The sequence below is a fragment of the Haemaphysalis longicornis genome, unplaced genomic scaffold (genome assembly GCF_048455015.1).
Source record: "Haemaphysalis longicornis isolate Haplotype H1 unplaced genomic scaffold, Haemaphysalis longicornis Haplotype H1 scaffold_3, whole genome shotgun sequence".
In the NCBI taxonomy this organism is placed as follows: domain Eukaryota; kingdom Metazoa; phylum Arthropoda; class Arachnida; order Ixodida; family Ixodidae; genus Haemaphysalis; species Haemaphysalis longicornis.
This window is the reverse complement of record NW_027526335.1, coordinates 121,763,159-121,781,927: the sequence shown is the minus strand read 5'-3', so window position 1 is coordinate 121,781,927 and position 18,769 is coordinate 121,763,159. Positions and strand designations below refer to the sequence as shown.

General features: G+C 44.3%; 1 protein-coding gene across 1 annotated transcript in view; it reads left to right on the top strand.

The window, feature by feature from the left end:
* Nucleotides 1-18,769, top strand: part of LOC144175408 (Na(+)/citrate cotransporter-like) — a 68,204-nt gene that overhangs the window by 43,776 nt on the left and 5,659 nt on the right. Inside the window, exons 9-11 of the mRNA XM_077704489.1 lie at nucleotides 11,953-12,051; nucleotides 14,199-14,379; nucleotides 18,185-18,346. Coding sequence (XP_077560615.1) covers nucleotides 11,953-12,051; nucleotides 14,199-14,379; nucleotides 18,185-18,346 — 442 coding nt within the window. The remainder of the gene's footprint in view (nucleotides 1-11,952; nucleotides 12,052-14,198; nucleotides 14,380-18,184; nucleotides 18,347-18,769) is intronic.

Genomic DNA, 18,769 nt, shown 5'->3' with positions numbered 1-18,769 from the left:
GTGCCTGTTCTTTTTATAGCAGTAAGAGTTTTGGGGTAAAGAAGGAAAGTTACGCACGAACAGGCAAACATAGGCAGCAGTTGGTGCGGTACTTTGCCGGCCGACAGTGCCTAAGCACAGCCGTCAGGCACGTTGGGCTTCTCTAACGAGACACCGTACAAACCCTGTTTGTCAAGTCATACCTGATGTTTTACGAAACGATTACTATCAAGCGTAGCAAAATACGGCAGGTATACGAGTCTGGTCAAAATGTGAGAGCAACAGCTCTCCCTGAGTGCTATTGCTGCGCTACCTAGGAACCCGGACAATGAACTGCAGAGTAACGAAAGGGGGCGTGTGAGATGGTGGCAGCCCCGGGGAACATACAACTTTTTTTTTTGTCGCATGACCTGTATACGTCATTGCTGACGTCACGAAACACACGATTCAGCAATTTAGTGAGAGAATTGAAATTTTGAACTAAATTGTTGCTTTTCTCAGGGAATAAAGAATCGTTTGCTTCCGGACAAGCGCTGAGGGTACTATAGGGACCGGGCAGCTGGATGGGTGGCGCCACCACTTGGCGCTCCCCTCGTTAGTGGAATCAGCCGGTGTATTGTACTACGCCGCCTTTCGTTGTTTTTGCCGTGTTTGCTTCGGTGCTTGGAATGTTTTGGTGGGGTTGTGAGTGGATATGTGCGGTGAGCGAAGTCTAGACAGATGTGTTAAGTTCTTAGATGCAATAACAGCTACGTAAACTTGTCGGACGCTTCCAAAGCTTGGTATGGGCTGCAATGACATAAGCTCTTCTTGCAGCGATCTACGCTTGGCGACTGCTTGACGATCTGAGTACGAATAAAACTATTATTAGTAGTATTCATTTCTCCTTAAATGCTCTAACGGCTAGTAAACTTATTGGACGCTTCTAAAGTTGGTAATGGGCTACATTGACATGAGCGCTTTTTGCAGCGCTCTGCGCCTCACTCCACGTGATCTGAGTAAGAACAAAAATATTAATACCATATTCATTACAACCACTTTAAATTATCTTCCCTCGTTTAAATGACTACGGTTTCCACGCCAGGCTTAACGGTGGGACACCTCGATACCTGTGCTTTGAAGAGAAAGGCACTTACGTACGAGATCTATTATCGTGTGGCCGTGGAAACGTCGCGGCAGTTTACAATTTTTTTTTTTGTAATCCTGAGCTTTGTGCCCTCGGTGTTCGTGAGTGACAGCAGGGACCTAGCCAAAGGAGGGCAGGGGGGGTTCTGGCTCAAACCCTTTCCAAAATGTTTTATAGGCAGCGCGTGCGGGAGACTTGCTGTTCCTTTTGGCAAAAGTCAGCCATTCCCACACTCCGAAAAAAAAAAGCCGCCTATGGCCCTGAGTGACAGCATGGGAGCCTGAGATCCCAAATAAAACTCACTTTTGTAGTGGTCATTTTATCGAAAGCCAAAGTTATTTAACCACCCAACAGCTCAAGCTCCAAACCATCCCCCCACCCAGTTTACCACCTGTGTGGAATAAAGGCTGGCACCGATAGTTAAAAAAATGTGGCAATGGTAACGTCAGCCTGTGTTTTTAATGCTTAACTATTCCTGGCCGAGTACCTAAAAAAACGTGCAATGCCTTCTGAAGATAGCAAAAACGCGCAACTACAGGATTTCCCGCTCAATATAATCCAAACGCCAGTGAATATAATCCCAGCGCCAGTGAATATAATCCAGGCGCCAACCAATATAATCCAGGCGCCAACCAATATAATCCAAGACCCAGGCAGTGCACAACACATGACAGCGCTTGGTAATTTAGTTGGTAACCAATACCATTCGGGCGCCGTGTATTTTCATCCAAGTTAGATGAACTAGGTTACGTGACCAGTTTAACCAGACGACCTAAGAACTGCGCAATAAAACAGTCACGTGACTATCCAGCACTCTCCCTAACTACTATAGTGAATACGAGGATGGTGTTATGGGTATGAATTATCGCATTTAAATTGCTCGCTTACTCGAAATTTTAGGGGAACCTGCCACAATGCCTAAGTCTCGAAACCCAATGCGGGCACGTTCGGTTTAATTAATTACCTAATATAGCTACTTAATTGATTATTCGTTAGTCATTGATTTGGATAAAAGTCAAATTGATGTAACCAGGGCTTGTGAAGTACCAAAATAATGGTCTCGATAAGGGGAATCACGTGGGAGAAATAAAAAATTGCTTCCTGCTTATGGTCATGATATAGTCACGTTAGTCATAGATTGGGTTAAATGTCAGAATAATGCCACTAGGGCTTGTGAGGTATCAAATTAAACGTCTCGATAAGTGGTGTCACGTGAGACAAATAAAAATAGCTTCCCGGTTGTAGACATGAGAGAGTCACGTGAGCCCTAGATTGGGTTAAAATTCAAAGTGATGGCACTAGGGCTTGTAAGGTATCAAATCAAAGGTCTCGATGAAAGGAATTCCGTGAGAAAATTAAAAATTCCTTCCAGGTTAAAGTCATGATAATAGTCACGTGAGTCATAGATTGGGTTAAAAGTCAAAGATATGTCACTATGGCTTATAAGGTATCAAATTAAAGGGCTCGACGAGCGGAATCACGTAGTACAAATTAAAATTTGCTTCCTGGTTATAGTCATGGGATAGTTACGTGACTCACAAATTGGGTTAAAAGTCAATGTGACGTAACTGGGGCATGTGAGGTACCAAATTAAAGGTCTCGATGAGGGGAATCACGTGGGGGAATTTAAAAATTTCTTCCTAGTTATAGTCATGATAATAGTCACGTGATTCACAAAATGGGTTAAAAGTCAAATTGATGCCAGTAGGGCTTGTGGGGGATCAAATTAAAGGTCTCGATGAGGGGAATCCCGTAGTACAAATTAAAAATCTCGTCCTGGTTATAGTCATGAGATAGTCTCGGGAGTCATAAATTGTGTTAAAAGTCAATGTGAGGCAACTAGGGCTTGTGGGGTGTCAAAATAAAGGTCTCGATGAGAGGAATCACGTGACACAAATTAAAAATTGCTTCCTGGTTATAGTCATGAGATAGTCACGTGAGTCAGATTGGGTTAAAAGTCAACTTGATGTCGCTAGGGCTTGTGAGGTATCAAATTAAAGGTCTCAGTGAGGAGAATATCGTGGGACAATTTAAAAATTGCTTCCTGGTTATAGTCATGACATGGTCATGTTAGTCGTAAATTACGTTAAAAGTCAATATGTGGCTTGTGGGGTATCAAAATAAAGGTCTCGAATGAGGGGAGTCACCTGGTAAAAAATAAAAATTGCTTCCTGGTTATAGTCATGAGATAGTCGCGGGAGTCATAGATTATGTTCAAAGTCAATATAATGCCACTAGGGCTTGTGAGGTATCAAAATAAAGGTCTCGATGAGAGGAATCCCGTGAGAAAATTAAAAATTCCTTCCTGGTTAAAGTCATGATAATAGTCACGTGAGTCATAGATTGGGTCAAAAGTGAAAGATATGTCACGATGGCTTATGAGGTATCAAATTAAAGACATCGATGAGCAGAATCACGTAGTACAAATTAAAAATTACTTCCTGCTTGTATAGTTATGTGCATCATAAATTGGATTAAATGTCAATGTGACGCCACTAGGCCTTGTGAGGTATCAAATTAAAGGTCTCGATGAGGGGAATCTCGTAGTACAAATTAAAAATCTCGTCCTGGTTATAGTCATGAGATAGTCACGTGAGTAATAAATTGCGTTAAAAGTCAATGTGAGGCAACTAGGTCTTTGGGGGTGTCAAAATAAAGTTCTCGATGAGGGGAATCACGTGGCACAAATTAAAAAATACTTCCTGGTTATAGTCATGAGATAGTCACGTGAGTCAGATTGAGTTAGAAGTCAACTTGATGTCGCTACGGCTTGTGAGGTATCAAATTAAAGGTCTCGATGAGGAGAATGTCGTGGAACAATTTAAAAATTTGCTTCTTGGGTATAGTCATAAGATGGTCACATTAGTCGTAAATTACGTTAAAAGTCAATATCTGGTGACTAGGGCTTGTGGGGTATCAAAATAAAGTTCGCGATGAGGGGAGTCACCTGGGACAAAATGAAAATTGCTTCCTGGTTATAGTCATGAGATAGTCTCGTGAGTCATAGATTATGTTAAATAGCCACTAGGGCTTGTAAGGTATCAAATTAAAGGTCTCGATGAGGGGAATCACGTAGTACAAATTAAAAATCTCGTCCTGGTTATAGTCATGAGATAGTCACGTGAGTCATAAATTGCGTTAAAAATCAATGTGAGGCAACTAGGGCTTCTGGGGTGTCAAAATAAAGGTCTCGATGAGGGCAATCACATGGCACAAATTAAAAATTGCTTCCTGGTTATAGTCATAAGATAGTCACGTGAGTCAGATTGGGCTAAAAGTCAACCTGATGTCGCTAGGGCTTGCGAAGTTTCTAGGTAAAGGACTGGATGAGGGGAATCACGTGGGACAATTAAAAAATTTCTTTTTATTTATAGTCATGATAATAGTCACGTGATTCACAAAATGGGTTAAAAGTTAAAGTGGCGCCACTAGGGCTTGTGAGGAATCAAATGAAAGGTCTCGATGAGGGGAATCACGTAGTACAAATGAATAATGCTTTCTGGTTATAGTCATGAGATAGTCACGTGAGTCATAGATTACATTAAAAGTCAATATGAAGGCACTAGGGCTTGTGTGATATGAAATTAAAGGTCTCGATGAGGGGAGTCACTTGGGACAAATTAAAAATTGCTTCCTGGTTATAGTCATGAGATAGTCATGTGAGTCATAGATTGGGTTAAAGTCAACTTGATTCCGCTGGGCCTTGTGAGGTATCAAATTAAAGGTCTCGATGAGGAGAGTCGCGTTGGACAATTTAAAAATTGCTTCCTGGTTATAGTCATGAGATGGTCACGTAAGCCACAAATTGAGTTAAAAGTCAAAGTGATGCCACTAGGGCTTTTTAGGGATAAAATTGAAGGTCGCGATGAGGGGAAAGACTTAGAACACATTAACAATTGCTTCCTGGTTATGGTCGTGAGATAGTTACGCGAGTCATAAATTGGGTTAAATGTCAAAATGATGTTGCTAGGGCTTGTGAGGTATCAAATGAAATGAGTCGATGAGTGAATTACGTGAGACAAACTAAATATTGCTTCCTGTTTATAGGCATCAGATAGTCTCGTGAGTAATAGATAGGGTTAAAAGTCAGTGATGCCTTAGAGCTTGTTATCGCCCGCCTGAATGAAAAAAGAAAGTTACATATGCAAGAAAGAGGCTGATGGTGTGTTGAAAAACTTGTTAATTGGATTTTAATGATTTCGCGGGACTCCTACGGATGGTTAATCAGTCACGTGACTTACCATGACGTTTATTTTTCACGAGTAAAAGCATCTTAGGTATCAAATGATCGCCATTCATTTGCTTGTTTGCAGTATGTGCAAAAAATTTGTCTTGGCAAACATTATTCCCAAAGATGTCACATGATTTCCATGCTTCATGATTTAGTAACGTGACTCACCATGAGGGTAATTACATCACGAGCATTGGCATGATGGGTATGAAAAAAACACTGTTGAATTGCTTGTTTACGTGATGCGCAAAAACCTATTGTTATAGTGAACATGCCTCCTTTTGATGGCGCATGATTCCTATAAATCATGAATTGGTCAGGTGACACACTGAGGTTTATTACACGACGAGTATTGGCATCATGGCTGTCAATAAACGCTGTTTAATTCCTTGTATTTGAGATGTGTACGAGAATCTTGTCATGGTGAATGTGATTCCTTATGATGACGTATGACTCCAATGGATCATGAATTAGTCACGTGACTTACGATGAAGTGTATTACATCACCAGTACTGGCATAATGGGTGTCAAATAAACGCTGTTCAATTACTTGCTTTACTGATGTGCAGAAAAAGCCTCTTATTGTGAACATGCTAGCTTAGAACTCGTATCACACCTATTTATCATGAATTATTTATGCGAGTGGTAAGGTTTATTATACCACGATTAATCACATCATAGGTATGAAATAAATACAGTTGAACTGCTGCTTAAGTGATGTCAAATTTTTTTTTCTTGTGGTGCACGTGATTACGGATTATATGGCATGGTTCCTAATTATCATAATTTTTCAACACACCATCAGCCTCTTTCTCGCTTATGTAACTTTCTTTTTACATTCGGGCGGGCGATAACGAGCTCTGAGGCATCACTTTGACATTTAACCCAATCTATAACTCACGAGACTATCTGATCCCTATAACAGGAAGCAATATTTAGTTTGTCTCACGCAATTCTCTCATAGAGACATAAAATTTTATACCGCACAAGCCTTAGCGGCATCATTTTGACATTTAACCCAATTTATGATTCGCGCTATCTCACGACCATAACCAGGGAGCAATTTTTCATGTGTTCTAAGTCTTTCCCCTCATCGTGACCTTCAATTTGATAGCTAAAAAGCCTAGTGGCATCACTTTAAGTTTTAACCCAATTTGTGACTCACGTGACCATCTCATGAATATAACTACGAAGCAATTTTTAAATTGTCCCGCGCGATTCCCCTCATCGATACCTTTATTTTGATACCTCAGCAGCTCTAGTGGCATCATATTGACTTTTAACCTAATCTGTGACTCACGCGACTATCTAATGACTATAACCAGGAGCAATTTTTTATTTGTCCCAGGTGACTCCCCTCATCGAGACCTTTATTTTGATACTCCACAAGTCCAGTGGCCACATATTGACTTATAACGTAATTTATGACTCACGTGACCATCTGATGACTATAACAAGGAAGCAATTTTTAAATTGTCCCACACGATTCTCCTCATCGAGACCTCTAATTTGATACCCCACAAGCCCTAGCGACATCAAGTTGACCTTTAACCCAATCTGACTCAGGTGACTATCTCATGACTATAATCAGGAAGCAATTTTTAATTTGCCCCACGTGACTCCCCTCATCGAGACCTTTAATTTGATACCTCACAAGCCATAGCGGCGTCATATTGAAATATAAACCAATTTTTGGCTCACGTAACAACCTCATGACTACAACCAGGAAGCAATTTCTAATTTGTGACACGTGATACCCCTCATCGAGACCTTTATTTTGATACCCCACAAGCGAAATTGGCCTCACGTTGACTTTTAACGTAATATGTGACTCACGTGACCATCTCATGACTATAACCAGGAAGCAATTGTTAAATTGTCCCACGCGACTATCCTCATCGAGACCTTTAATTTGATACCTCACAAGGCCCAGCGGAATCAAGTTGACTTTTAACCCAATCTATGACTCACATGGCTATCTCATGACTATAACCAGGAAGCAATTTTTAATTTGTCCCGAGTGACTCCCCTCATCGAGACCTTTAATTTCATACCACACAAGCCCTAGTGCCTTCATATTGACTTTTAATGTAATCTATGACTCACGTGACTGTCTCATGACTATAACCAGGAAGCATTTTTCATTTGTACTACGTGATTCCCCTCATCGAGACCTTTCATTTGATTCCTCACAAGCCCTAGTGGCGTCACTTTAAATTTTAACCCATTTTGTGAATCACGTGACTATTATCATGACTATTACTAAAAAGAAAATTTTAAATTGTTCCACGTGATTCCCCTCATCCAGACCTTTAATTTGGTACCTCACAAGCCCCAGTGACGTCACATTGACTTTTAACCCAATTTGTGAGTCACGTAACTATCTCGTGACTATAACCAGGAACAAATTTTAATTTGTGCTACGTGATTCCGCTCATCCAGCCCTTTAATTTGATACCTTACAAGCCCTAGTGCCATCACTTTGAATTTTAACCCAATCTAGGGCTCACGTGACTCTCTCATGTCTACAACCGGGAAGCTATTTTTATTTGTCTCACGTGACACCACTTATCGAGACGTTTAATTTGATACCTCACAAGCCCTAGTGGCATTATTCTGACATTTAACCCAATCTATGACTAACGTGACTATCTCATGACCATAAGCAGGAAGCAATTTTTTATTTCCCCCACGTGATTCCCCTTATCGAGACCATTATTTTGGTACTTCACAAGCCCTGGTTACATCAACTTGACTTTTATCCAACTCAATGACTAACGAATAATCAATTAAGTAGCTATATTAGGTAATTAATTAAACCAAACGTGCCCGTATTGGGTTTCGAGAGTTAAGCATTGTGGCAGTTTCCCCTAAAATTTCGAGTAAGCAAGCAATTTAAATCCGATAATTCATACCCATGACACCATCGTCGCATTCACATAGTAATTAGGCGAGAGTGCTGGATAGTCACGTGACTGTTTTATTGCGCAGTTCTTAGGTCGTCTGGTTAAACTGGTCACGTAACCTAGTTAATCTAACTTGGATGAAAATACACTGCGCCCGGGTGGTATTGGTTTCCAACTAAATTACAAAGCGCTGTCATGTGGTGTGCACTGTGTGGGTCCTGGATTATATTGGTTGGCGCCTGGATTATATTGGTTGGCGCCTGGATTATATTCACTGGCGCTGGGATTATATTCACTGGCGTTTGGATTATATTGAGCGGGAAATCCTGTAGGTGCCGAAAATAGGGGTGCATCAGCCCGAGTCCTTCAGCACAGACGCATTTCCGACACGCTTGAAGCAGTTAGGATTTGGAGAGGGGTCAAGGAAGTGCAAAATAAATTAAACAGCAAAATCATCCAGCCCTACGTCTACGACGAATATAGTTGAACGTGAAGCATTGTTCATGCGAAATAGAATAGGAAATGGTCAAAGTCAAAGACACGGCGATCAAAAGCCCAAACTGCTTGCTGGCCAAATTCAAAGCTCAACTATTCAACGTTTAGATCCAGAAGGCAACCAAAGAAACCTACACGCGAAAGCATTGCGATAAGCATCATCGTCGTTACAGGGAGAAGTGCATAATTTTTCAAGCGCAGGTGGCAGCTTGTAAACCACGACTGCAGCATTCAGTTGCGAAACTGAGGACTGATTTTTAGCACCATCCTATCTCTCGTCCACCCACGCAGGGATTTGTTTTTGAAAAACCATTAGCCAACTAGCCAGCAACCATTCTTATAAAGTAATGCTTTCCCACGACAAGCAATAACGTTCTACTATCATGCGGTATTTATTCTGTAAACTATTACCGATGATGGTAGTAAACGCATTTCTGTAAAATTAAACACGTTTCTACAGCATTAAAATCAAGTTACGGAGCGTCTTCCATCACTATTTTTGTTTTGAGGGGCAACCCACAACTTCGTTTTTCGCTTGTGCACGACGCGTTTCGTCATCAGCTACCGAAGGCAAGCGCCGCAGCATTCCTGAATCGGCTGCACGCAACGGCTTTGTAGGAGCATTTAGTTGCAATATATACCTCGATGCGCCAGCCTGAATGAGGCATGAAAAACTTTCTCGAAGGAAAGGACTTGCACTTCTAGCTTGACTTTGAGCTTGACGCATTGAGCGTCGCCTGCTATTTGTAAGTACTTAGTATGGGCGTAAATCACACACATGGCATGCCTCGTAAAGGTCGCCTCTACTTTAAAAATTTATCGATCTGAAAAAAGGCCCTTGTGGTTACCTACTCTTTGCAAGCTGCACCGCAGCAGAACTACAGAGAGAGAAAATGACCTTTATTAATAAATCCTGCGAGGGGGCGGGATTCACCACGCAGGGCTTCACCGCCCCCGCCTACCCTGGGCCTCAAGGGGTACCCAGGCCTTGGCTTCGGCTACTAGGGAGCGCTCCCCCAGCAGGAGGGTCTCCCGTTCGCTTCTGCCGGCCCAGGGCTTCCTCGAGCCGCTGGATCGCGTATAGTTGGTCGCCCTCATCCGTCGAGCGGTTGCACTTCTCGATGTCCGGTGGTAGCGGGCCGGGGCCCCGCACACCCCGCACAGGTTCGTCACAGTTCCAAAGTATGTGGGCCAGGGTGGCCAGTTCCACCCCGCACACACAGCACACACCGTCGCCGGGAATGTCCGAGCACATGTGCCGGGCCAGTGCCGGCGTCAACACTGTCCCGACTTGTAGCTGTCTGAAGAGCACGCCCTACTACGCTGCGCTGACTGCCACCAGCATTCCACTGACGAGCGGTTCGCCACGGGCGGCGCTGTTTGCTCAAGCGACGGTGGTGCCATACACCGGCCGCCCGGTCCCTATAGAACATCAAATCCTTTGGATAAGACGAACTTGTTATTTGTCTTCATGGCCAGTTTAAAGCGGCCATGAATGGGACAAAGCACAGCTTCGTTTTGTTTGAAAGGACTAGCCTTTGCAAACTCACTCAGCTCCATTCCACCCGCGGAATACGTTTTTACCCTAGCAGACAAAATAAATATAGAACAACTTTTAATTTCAGGCTAAATACTTCAGAGCCAGAATGTAGCCAGAAGGACGCCTACCACGTCAGATACGCCGCGATCAAGAGGCTGAAGTAAGTCTCATGTTTATTCCTCACACACAGGCTCTACTCACTTATCGGCGTTACATCGCCTGAGTTACGTTGGTTAAGTAATGAGCGGGGCTTGTTATGGCCTTGCTGGTACCTGGTTTTCTAACGCCGTCTAGATCGAATGCCGTCGGCGGGGGAAGGTTTTGGTTGTAAAAATTTGAATATGCCCAATAACCGGATGTCCGTACAAGAGGTACGCGTTTATTAGTGTAGAACGTGTACACGTGCATTCTCCTTCACAGTTGGTGATTGCAATACTTTAAACTGGTCACCCATAGTTCCTTGGCCGATGCAATCCTGAACGGTCCAGCAACGTCGATCCGGCTATGGAACACGAGAAATTCGTTTTTAGCAGCCAGGAAGGCACAATTAGATAAAAGGGTTTCAAGAACTGTGGTTGTGTTTGAGACCACTCTGGTTGGGCAGGTTAATCACAAGGGGTTGCTATTCAATGAGTCTTGTGTGTCCATATCTTCTGTTTCCGCCTCAGGAGATAGTTCCGTACATGGCTTTCCACTTTCATTATTGCGACAATTATGTTAATTAATCCTTCCGTAGTATTCTCCCCATAGCATAATTTTCATTTGAATTCGTCGTTTTCTTTATTTCAAGATGGAGGGAGAGGTGTATAAAATAGCACAAGGCTGACGCTGTAATCCCGGAAAACTTCAGACCAATGCTGGAATATAAAGAATCTACACAATTGTTTTGCATATAAAGCGACTTAGAAAAAATTGTGGCAGATTTTTAGCAATATTGTGTGCTAATATCATTATTGGAACGGGCTTCAAGACATTCTTCATAATCAGCATATACATGTTTGGCAGAAATATGCGGAACTGCGGCAGGCTCAAAGTTCTACACAAATATTTAGTCCTAAATAGAGTTAGATGGCTGAAATGTTTACTCAAGGGCTCGCAAAACCTGCAATATATTGTGATTATTCTTGTCGCCACCTCAAGCCAAAACCGAGAAAGCAGGCGTGCAATGATGTACGAGCAATTATGACCGCGAATACGAAAGCGAGGGAGCAGTGTTTGGCATGGCTGTCGGATTGAACACACAATTTATGGTTCAATAAATGCACTTTAAAAAATTTCGCCGTATATCAGAAGATCGTGAGCCAGGGAAGAAGGGTTGCGGCTATTTTTTTGTACTTTATTTACAGTTGTCTTTGACCGATTACTTTTTGTAAATGTGACTTGTTTGACTGCGCAGTGTTACTTTCAAATTATCAGGCATTGAATAAATTATAACGTATCATTTACCACTATTTTTTGAAACCTAATAATTATGCATGACCTTTCTAATAAAAGAAAACTTGGCCATTTTTGTCTACGCTATAGCCCGGGTGGGGGGGAGCCTTTGAGATGCAAGCGTTTGCGTAGACGATTTTTTTTCAATTCCCTTAAAGAAAACTGTCGGTCGGTAGCTTCTACGCCCCTTATACTGTGCGCTTACGCTGAAATGCGCTTTCTGGTTGCTCTTCGTCGACAGGTTTCACTCTTATGAGACCGTGGCTCTGATGATGGCGGTGGCGTATGTCAACTGCTCCCTCGTCGCCCAGGACTGGATTAACATCAACGACAACACGAGGTACACCAGCGACAATTCACACTTCAGTGCGCGCGTGTGCTTGTCGTTGGACGCTTTATGATAGAAAATACCCAGAACAGGCCAGCAAAGCACTTCTTTGGGCTATTTGGTACTATCAAGGTACATTTAAATATGAACCACGGAGCGCCTGGCTTTCAATACATGCTGCGCATCCAGGCGACGGACCGCGCATGCTCAGTAAGACCAAGTTGCAGGAGTTCGCGTGCAACCTTGGTATGGAAAGGCATCGCTCGGCGTGTGAGCACTTTGATTGGGCCCGCTCCCAGCGTTTGGCGCCCGTTCATGCTACCGTCATCAGACATCGCCGTGCGCCGCTTCACCGTGCGTTAATAAAATTGGAAAAGAAAAAACTAGAAAAATAAAAGTTCTACAAAATGAACTAACAAAATGAAAAATACGCATCTTCTACATCTCCTCCAAGACAAAACGAAGGCAAAAAAAAAAGTCATGAAAACAATGACAGAGACACAAATGAAAATACCGTGGAAATAGACGAAATGTGCACATTTAATCGTTATAATAGCGGAAGTGTACATCATTGAAGAAAAAAATGAAGGAAAACCATAAAACAGCAACATAACCCACACTATATGGCTACTTATACCCAAGTCTGGTTATAAGAAAATCACTATGAACACGAGCACCGTAATTCTAAAAATGTACGCACACTTTCCTCTATCAGATGAGGCTACAATATTTTGCAACATAGCAAAGGGCTAGTGCAAAGTCCAGAAAGGAAAATGCTGTACAGGCAATGTGGCGGCGATGATACAGCACGTACAGTATTCAAAAGCAGGGCGAGCTGTTTTTTCTTTTTTTTACCGTACGACATTGTTTACATACGAGCAAAACTATTACGTGGAGAAATAGAAGGAAGCCATCACGTCAGTGTTTTTTCGGGAATAGCATACGAAACAATGAAATGAAATATCTATGGACGGATGTTTTGATGTTTTTTTTATAGTGAACGCACAAATTATGGCATGGTTGCAGTGAGTGATCACTTTACCAGTCCGCACAACAATAGAAGGGCTACAATTTTGTACAAGCAGTTTTGTTATGTGCAATGTTCAGTACAAAGTATTTTAGAGTGGTGGGAATGTTGTACGACCTCTTCACGGAGGGCGGTAGATAATTATATATTTCTTTGCCTGTTAATTGCAATAATCATTTAATATAAAAGTTATTGGTCGGCATCAAGTTTTAGCTACCCTATGAGCAGTTGAGCGAGTGCAATGAAATGAAGGTGCATTGCGTGGATTTTTTTAGGGGGATACCTTTGTCCGTATGCTGTTGACTCTGGGAGCCGCAATGGCGCAAGGAAGATTAAATGGCAGTAATTTCAGCTCGCCAACCCATGGGTTGTACGGCGCTTAAGCTCCCGCATCGCTAGGACAACTGATTTTGCACCATCTCAATATCAAACGCACGTCGAAATTCCCGCAGACGTGAACGTAGCACGGTAGCGGTGGCCGAATCATATTGCGGCCGCCGCTTAGGATTGCCGGCAGGAAGCCACGAGCGGGTTCCTGTGGATGCATGCACACCGCCCCCACCGCACTTCACTGTCAATAAAGAGCTATAGCATGGCTAGCGTACGCTACGCTCGGGTACGCGGGTACCGGGACCAGACGGCGCATGCGCGCACGCGGGCGCGGCGAGGACGGCCACCACCGGAACAAATGTGCGGTCTCGTCGGTGCGGGCTGCTCGTCCTCGCTCAACTCCATGCGCACTTGCTCGGTTGTGTCCCGGCACCCGACGACAGTAGCTTAGCGTACTCTAGCTGCTACCTCACTGGCAATGTTGCAAACGTCCCTTTTCCGTCCCTTGTTCTCGTGCGTTGTGCACGAAGAACTCCATGGTTGTTCCGACCGGTCAGCCTCAGGTCACTACTCCCGAGAAATATTTAGGTTAGGTTAGGTTAGGTTAGGTTAGGTTAGCTTAGGTTAGGTTAGGTTATACGGTTATCTCGCCAGCTTAAAGTCGCCGCTTCCTGATTTGGCCCACAGCCTCACTGGGAAAATTAATGACCGATTTCGAGAGGCACAAATAGCAGAGCGTTTATGAACAAGACATTGTGCCACTAAGTTTGAGCAAAGCGCCCTTTCCTTGCCCTATCCGCAGCGTGGTCCGTTCGGAGACGGTGATGGTTGGCCTGACGTCGCTGGTGTTCATGGTTCCCGCCCGTCCCGTGAAGGGCTCGTTCACTTCGAGCATTGTGTCCGCCGGCGTCATCCACAGCCGCATGCCCTGGGGTGTGCTCCTTCTCGTGGGAGCCGGCTGTGCCATGTCTCTGTGCTTCCAGGTAACCCGAGCTTCACTTGCGAAGACCCTAGCTGCCTACTCGTAATGGCAGGAAGAAAGGAGGTGGCTCGAGTAGCTTGGACGCCCTCATCCTTTGCGATAGAGGTTAAGGCTGGCTCAGCCGTTCTCACCAGAACATTGTTTGAACAGTGCTTTATCTTTATCTTTTTCTTAGGCCTGGTTATGCGCACTGCAGGACGAAGACCTCTCCCAAGGATCTGCAGCCACGCCTATCGAGTGCCTGAAGGCCGAGAGCGTGATTGTACAATCATTGTGAGGTTTTCAGCAAATCTACCCAGCCAGGGTTGCTAAATTCTTGTCTGGTGAGGAAATGATGTTTGTGTCCCAGGGAGCCTAACCTAGCATGGTTTAGCGCATGGAAATCAGCCTCCCATGGTATCCCGCGGCGTTAATACCAGACCAGGCACCATTTCGAAACTGTACCAACGCTGTAGGACGGTGCGTTGTGGCAGGTGGATACCACGTGCAAGGAGAGCAACCTTCCTTTCAATCCTTCCAATGATTAACAGTGCTTAGTATACATAAACGTTACTTCAATCTCAACCTCACCCAAAACGTGACCTTATGTTGGCCTGTCTTATCCTTTCTTATCCGAAGATCCTCATCTTCGATCTCACCTCAAGGTGATGCTAGTTTTCTCCGACATACGCGGAGATCAACATGAGACCATTTAGGCTTACGTTTCCATAGGAAGGTTTACCTTGGCATTGACTGAGCCCCACATACCTCCCGCCAACGTCACTCCGCTGTATATATCACTGCACGCGTCCACTTGAAGAGCGCAATAGTCCCAGCTCATTGCCACAGGCGGGAAAATGACATCACTCGGTTTGACCGAACCTCTAGTTCACATTTTTCCACAGTACCTCGATGTCAACCTCAACCACTGGGGTTTACTTTCAAGGAAACCACTGAGGTTTGGCGAGTACACCTATTGCTCTTCTGAGCGTCGAAAAGGTCTGCACATTGGTATTCTTCCTACTACCTTCGAAAGATGACTTGAGGGGACACTGAAGTGAATTTTCCAAAGTTCTTTTTTTTTTTTTTGTATTGCATAGAGCGGCTTAAATAAACAGACTTTTCATCGTTTATCGGGTCGATAAAGCAACATTTAATAGATAACGCCTGAAAGAAGAAATATTACCATGCAAAATTTGCGGCGGCCGCAACAACTAACAGCACGGACGCTCAAATGAGACGAGATGTTGATTCCACGATGTCCAAGATTAAAATTCCAACAAGTGTCGGTTTCGATTCTGTGAAACAACATGCTTAGCATCCGACGTTATCGTTGGCTGGGCATTCTCGATATCTCAGTAATCGGCACATGCTTCTGCCATGTTTTCGGCTGTAAAAAGCATCATTTAGGCCTACCAGCACGGTTTGGAATCGTAACGATCACTAGCCAAGGCATACGCAGTGGTGAACGCCCTCCGCATCACCGCATACGCTCAAATGCGGTGCGCTTTTCACCCACCTGGTGGAGCTAGCCTGGCTCGTGCCTTTATTGTAAGAGGCGTGTCCCCACGAGTTCAAGGGTGGGCTGATTCGGCACTGTACCCGCAAGCAGTCAGTGCTTATGGCAACACCACGCCAAAGAGAACTCGCCAGCACGTCAGTGTCAGTCTGCACGCGTTCTGCGAACTCGCTCGTATACTAAAGTTAAAGGGTGAATTCAAAATAGAAAACATTACCTCAAAACAAATAAATTAACTTAAAAAACATGCGCTTTCGGGGATTCCAACTTGTGAATTGTAAAACAAAAGACCGAATGCGCCAGACCATTCGGCCATAAGCCGGCGCTGCCACAAGCGGAAATATAAAGTATATAATGTATAGCCTGTTCAGAATTCTCTTCAGTTTTAGCATTTAAAGCATCTCTGATTACTATTTATTAAATAGCGCTCATGCATTGAGGGTACCGAAATTCCCACAAACATCTCATATCTAGCGACGGCATTCCTTAGGCACAAAAGCAATCGCAAATGTGCGGTCGTGCTGCTGAGCGCGGTGCTAGTTCACCCAGCGCAAAAAATACTTGACGTACCTTCCTTTTAGGCCGTAGATAAAAGTATTGGTTGATTGAAACGCCTTTGTACCTATATGAACTTCTCTGACTCTTTTCCCGCATTTAACTGGCGCTGGGTTTGTTTAGCAGCTTACAACTCAGCGAATTGTCGCATGCGCGCTTGTGTGGAGCTACTTGGACTTAGCGCTAGATACAGGCTACAGAATAACAAACTAAAGCCGCATGCTTGCACGCACAAATCGTATCGTGGCTTAGTTTCAATTTAACGTACGAATTGCAAGGACCCGCCGGAGGCCGGCCGACTAAACACTGTGCGACTGATTATGTCGGGGGGTCGGCGAGCCGTGCAGCAGCGCAGTCAAGCCAAGTCATCTCGATTGGAAATCATACGAAAGGTCATAGAAAATCCGCAAGGAGGATGCATAGAGGGGGACAGCTCCTTCGAATTGATTTTTTTACTAAATAAAGTCCTGCAAACCAGCGAGAGTGGTCGAAACATGGCCTGAGGCTCCAGACTACAATTTGCGCAAGTAATCCCACAATGTTTACAAATCCCTTAGTGTCTCTTTACGGGTAAGGGTAACATCCTTTTTAAATTAGACGCCTCATGAAATGATTGTGCTGTGAAGTTATGCAATACTGAGCTATTTTCTGTTTCAAGCTGTTATGGTGATCGTTGCAAAGCAAACGTTTTGCCTTTAAAGGTTCTAAGCCAGGGGTTCTCACATGGGGGTCCGCGGACCGCATGCAACGGATCTGCGAGAGCATTTGAAGGGTCCGCGAAATCTCCTACAAAACGTTTTTCCGCAGCCATTTTTTCCTCCATTTTGCCAGATTTATTGATTGTTGGGCTTAACGCGCCGACAACGCAGGCGATTTGGCGCGCCGTAGTGGAGGGCTCCGGATTAATTTTGACCACCTGGGGATCTTCAACGTGCTCCGAAATCTCGTACACAAGGGCGTTTTTGCTTTTCGCCTCCATCAGAAAAGCGACCGCCGCCATTTTGCCAGAGCGGGCTGGAAATGCAAAAATGTGGATTCGCTGCATGACACGCACGTTTAGATCCTCCGCGTAGCACATATTTTGAAACCTGCTTTTTGCACAACCTGTCAACTATGAGAAAAAAACTGACCTAGAGAACGCAGCATACAGGTGCTCAGAAGACTTTTAGATCGAAGAGCAAATTGTTTGGCATTGTCACGCGCATCGTCGTAAAAGTCAAGCTAAAAGGCGGGTATTGAATGAGTGTATGGAAGACGTAAGCTGCAAGCGCAAATTGTTTGACGTTATGAAACCGACCCACATATATTTCATCGAGGGGTCCCCCATCACTTTCACAAGCCCAAAAGGTGTCCTCGGGGCAGTCATGGCTGAGAACCACTGCTCTAAGCATGTAATACTTCTGTTGGTCGAACAACGCACGCAAGGAATTAGCAGCAAGTTCTCTGCTCTGTGTAGCGGGTGATAGAGACGGGAAATATTTTGCTGTTCGTTCCTGACTGCTGCGACATCCGCGAAGATAGCTAGTAAGCGGAACGCTATACGGGAGCGTGTGCAATGGCACATGAGTTAGCATAACACATATTATTACGTGACGCAGGACAGGAACCATGAGATTCGGACGGTGTATTTTACATTATTTACATTGCGGCTATCACAGAGATCGCACAGGCTGCACGCCAGCCACTCCCTCGTCGTCGTCGATGGTGGGACATCGGACATTGTCCACCTGTTCCGTAACAATATTTCACGCAGGTGGGCGAGGTGAACTTCCTGCGGTTGCGGCTAGTGAGCATGGCGGTGGACGTGCACCCCAGCTTGGGCATCGCGCTCATGGTCACACTTCAGGGCTTCCTGTACGAGGTCGAGAGCAACCACGACAGCGTCGTCCACCTCATGGCTGCCATAACGACCCTCGTACGTCGTAAGAACTGCCCGTACTGATTACTTCCTTGAATATTGGTGGTGGTGGTGATCATGATGATGATAATGGCGATGATTAGAGGCCCTCCCTTTGTATCGGGGCGTCAGTTGTCACCAACAGACTTGCCTTTGTATATTCTACTTATTTGTCCTGCTCTTAACTAACCTAATGGGTTATCCCCCCTCCCCCCGTTTAAAACTCTCCTCGCCCCCCTCCCGCTTCCTGCCCTTGCCCACCTGCTTACCTCCCCCCTTCTGTTCTAACTTTTAATTCGGTATATTACTCTCCCTACGTCCCACTCTCTTCCCTACAGCCCTCCTTGCGGTAGTTGGTGGAAACTGAACAAAAATACACGATCTTTTGGCAGCATAAAAAACGATATTTAATTTCTTTTATTCTAATAAGTCTTCAAAAAT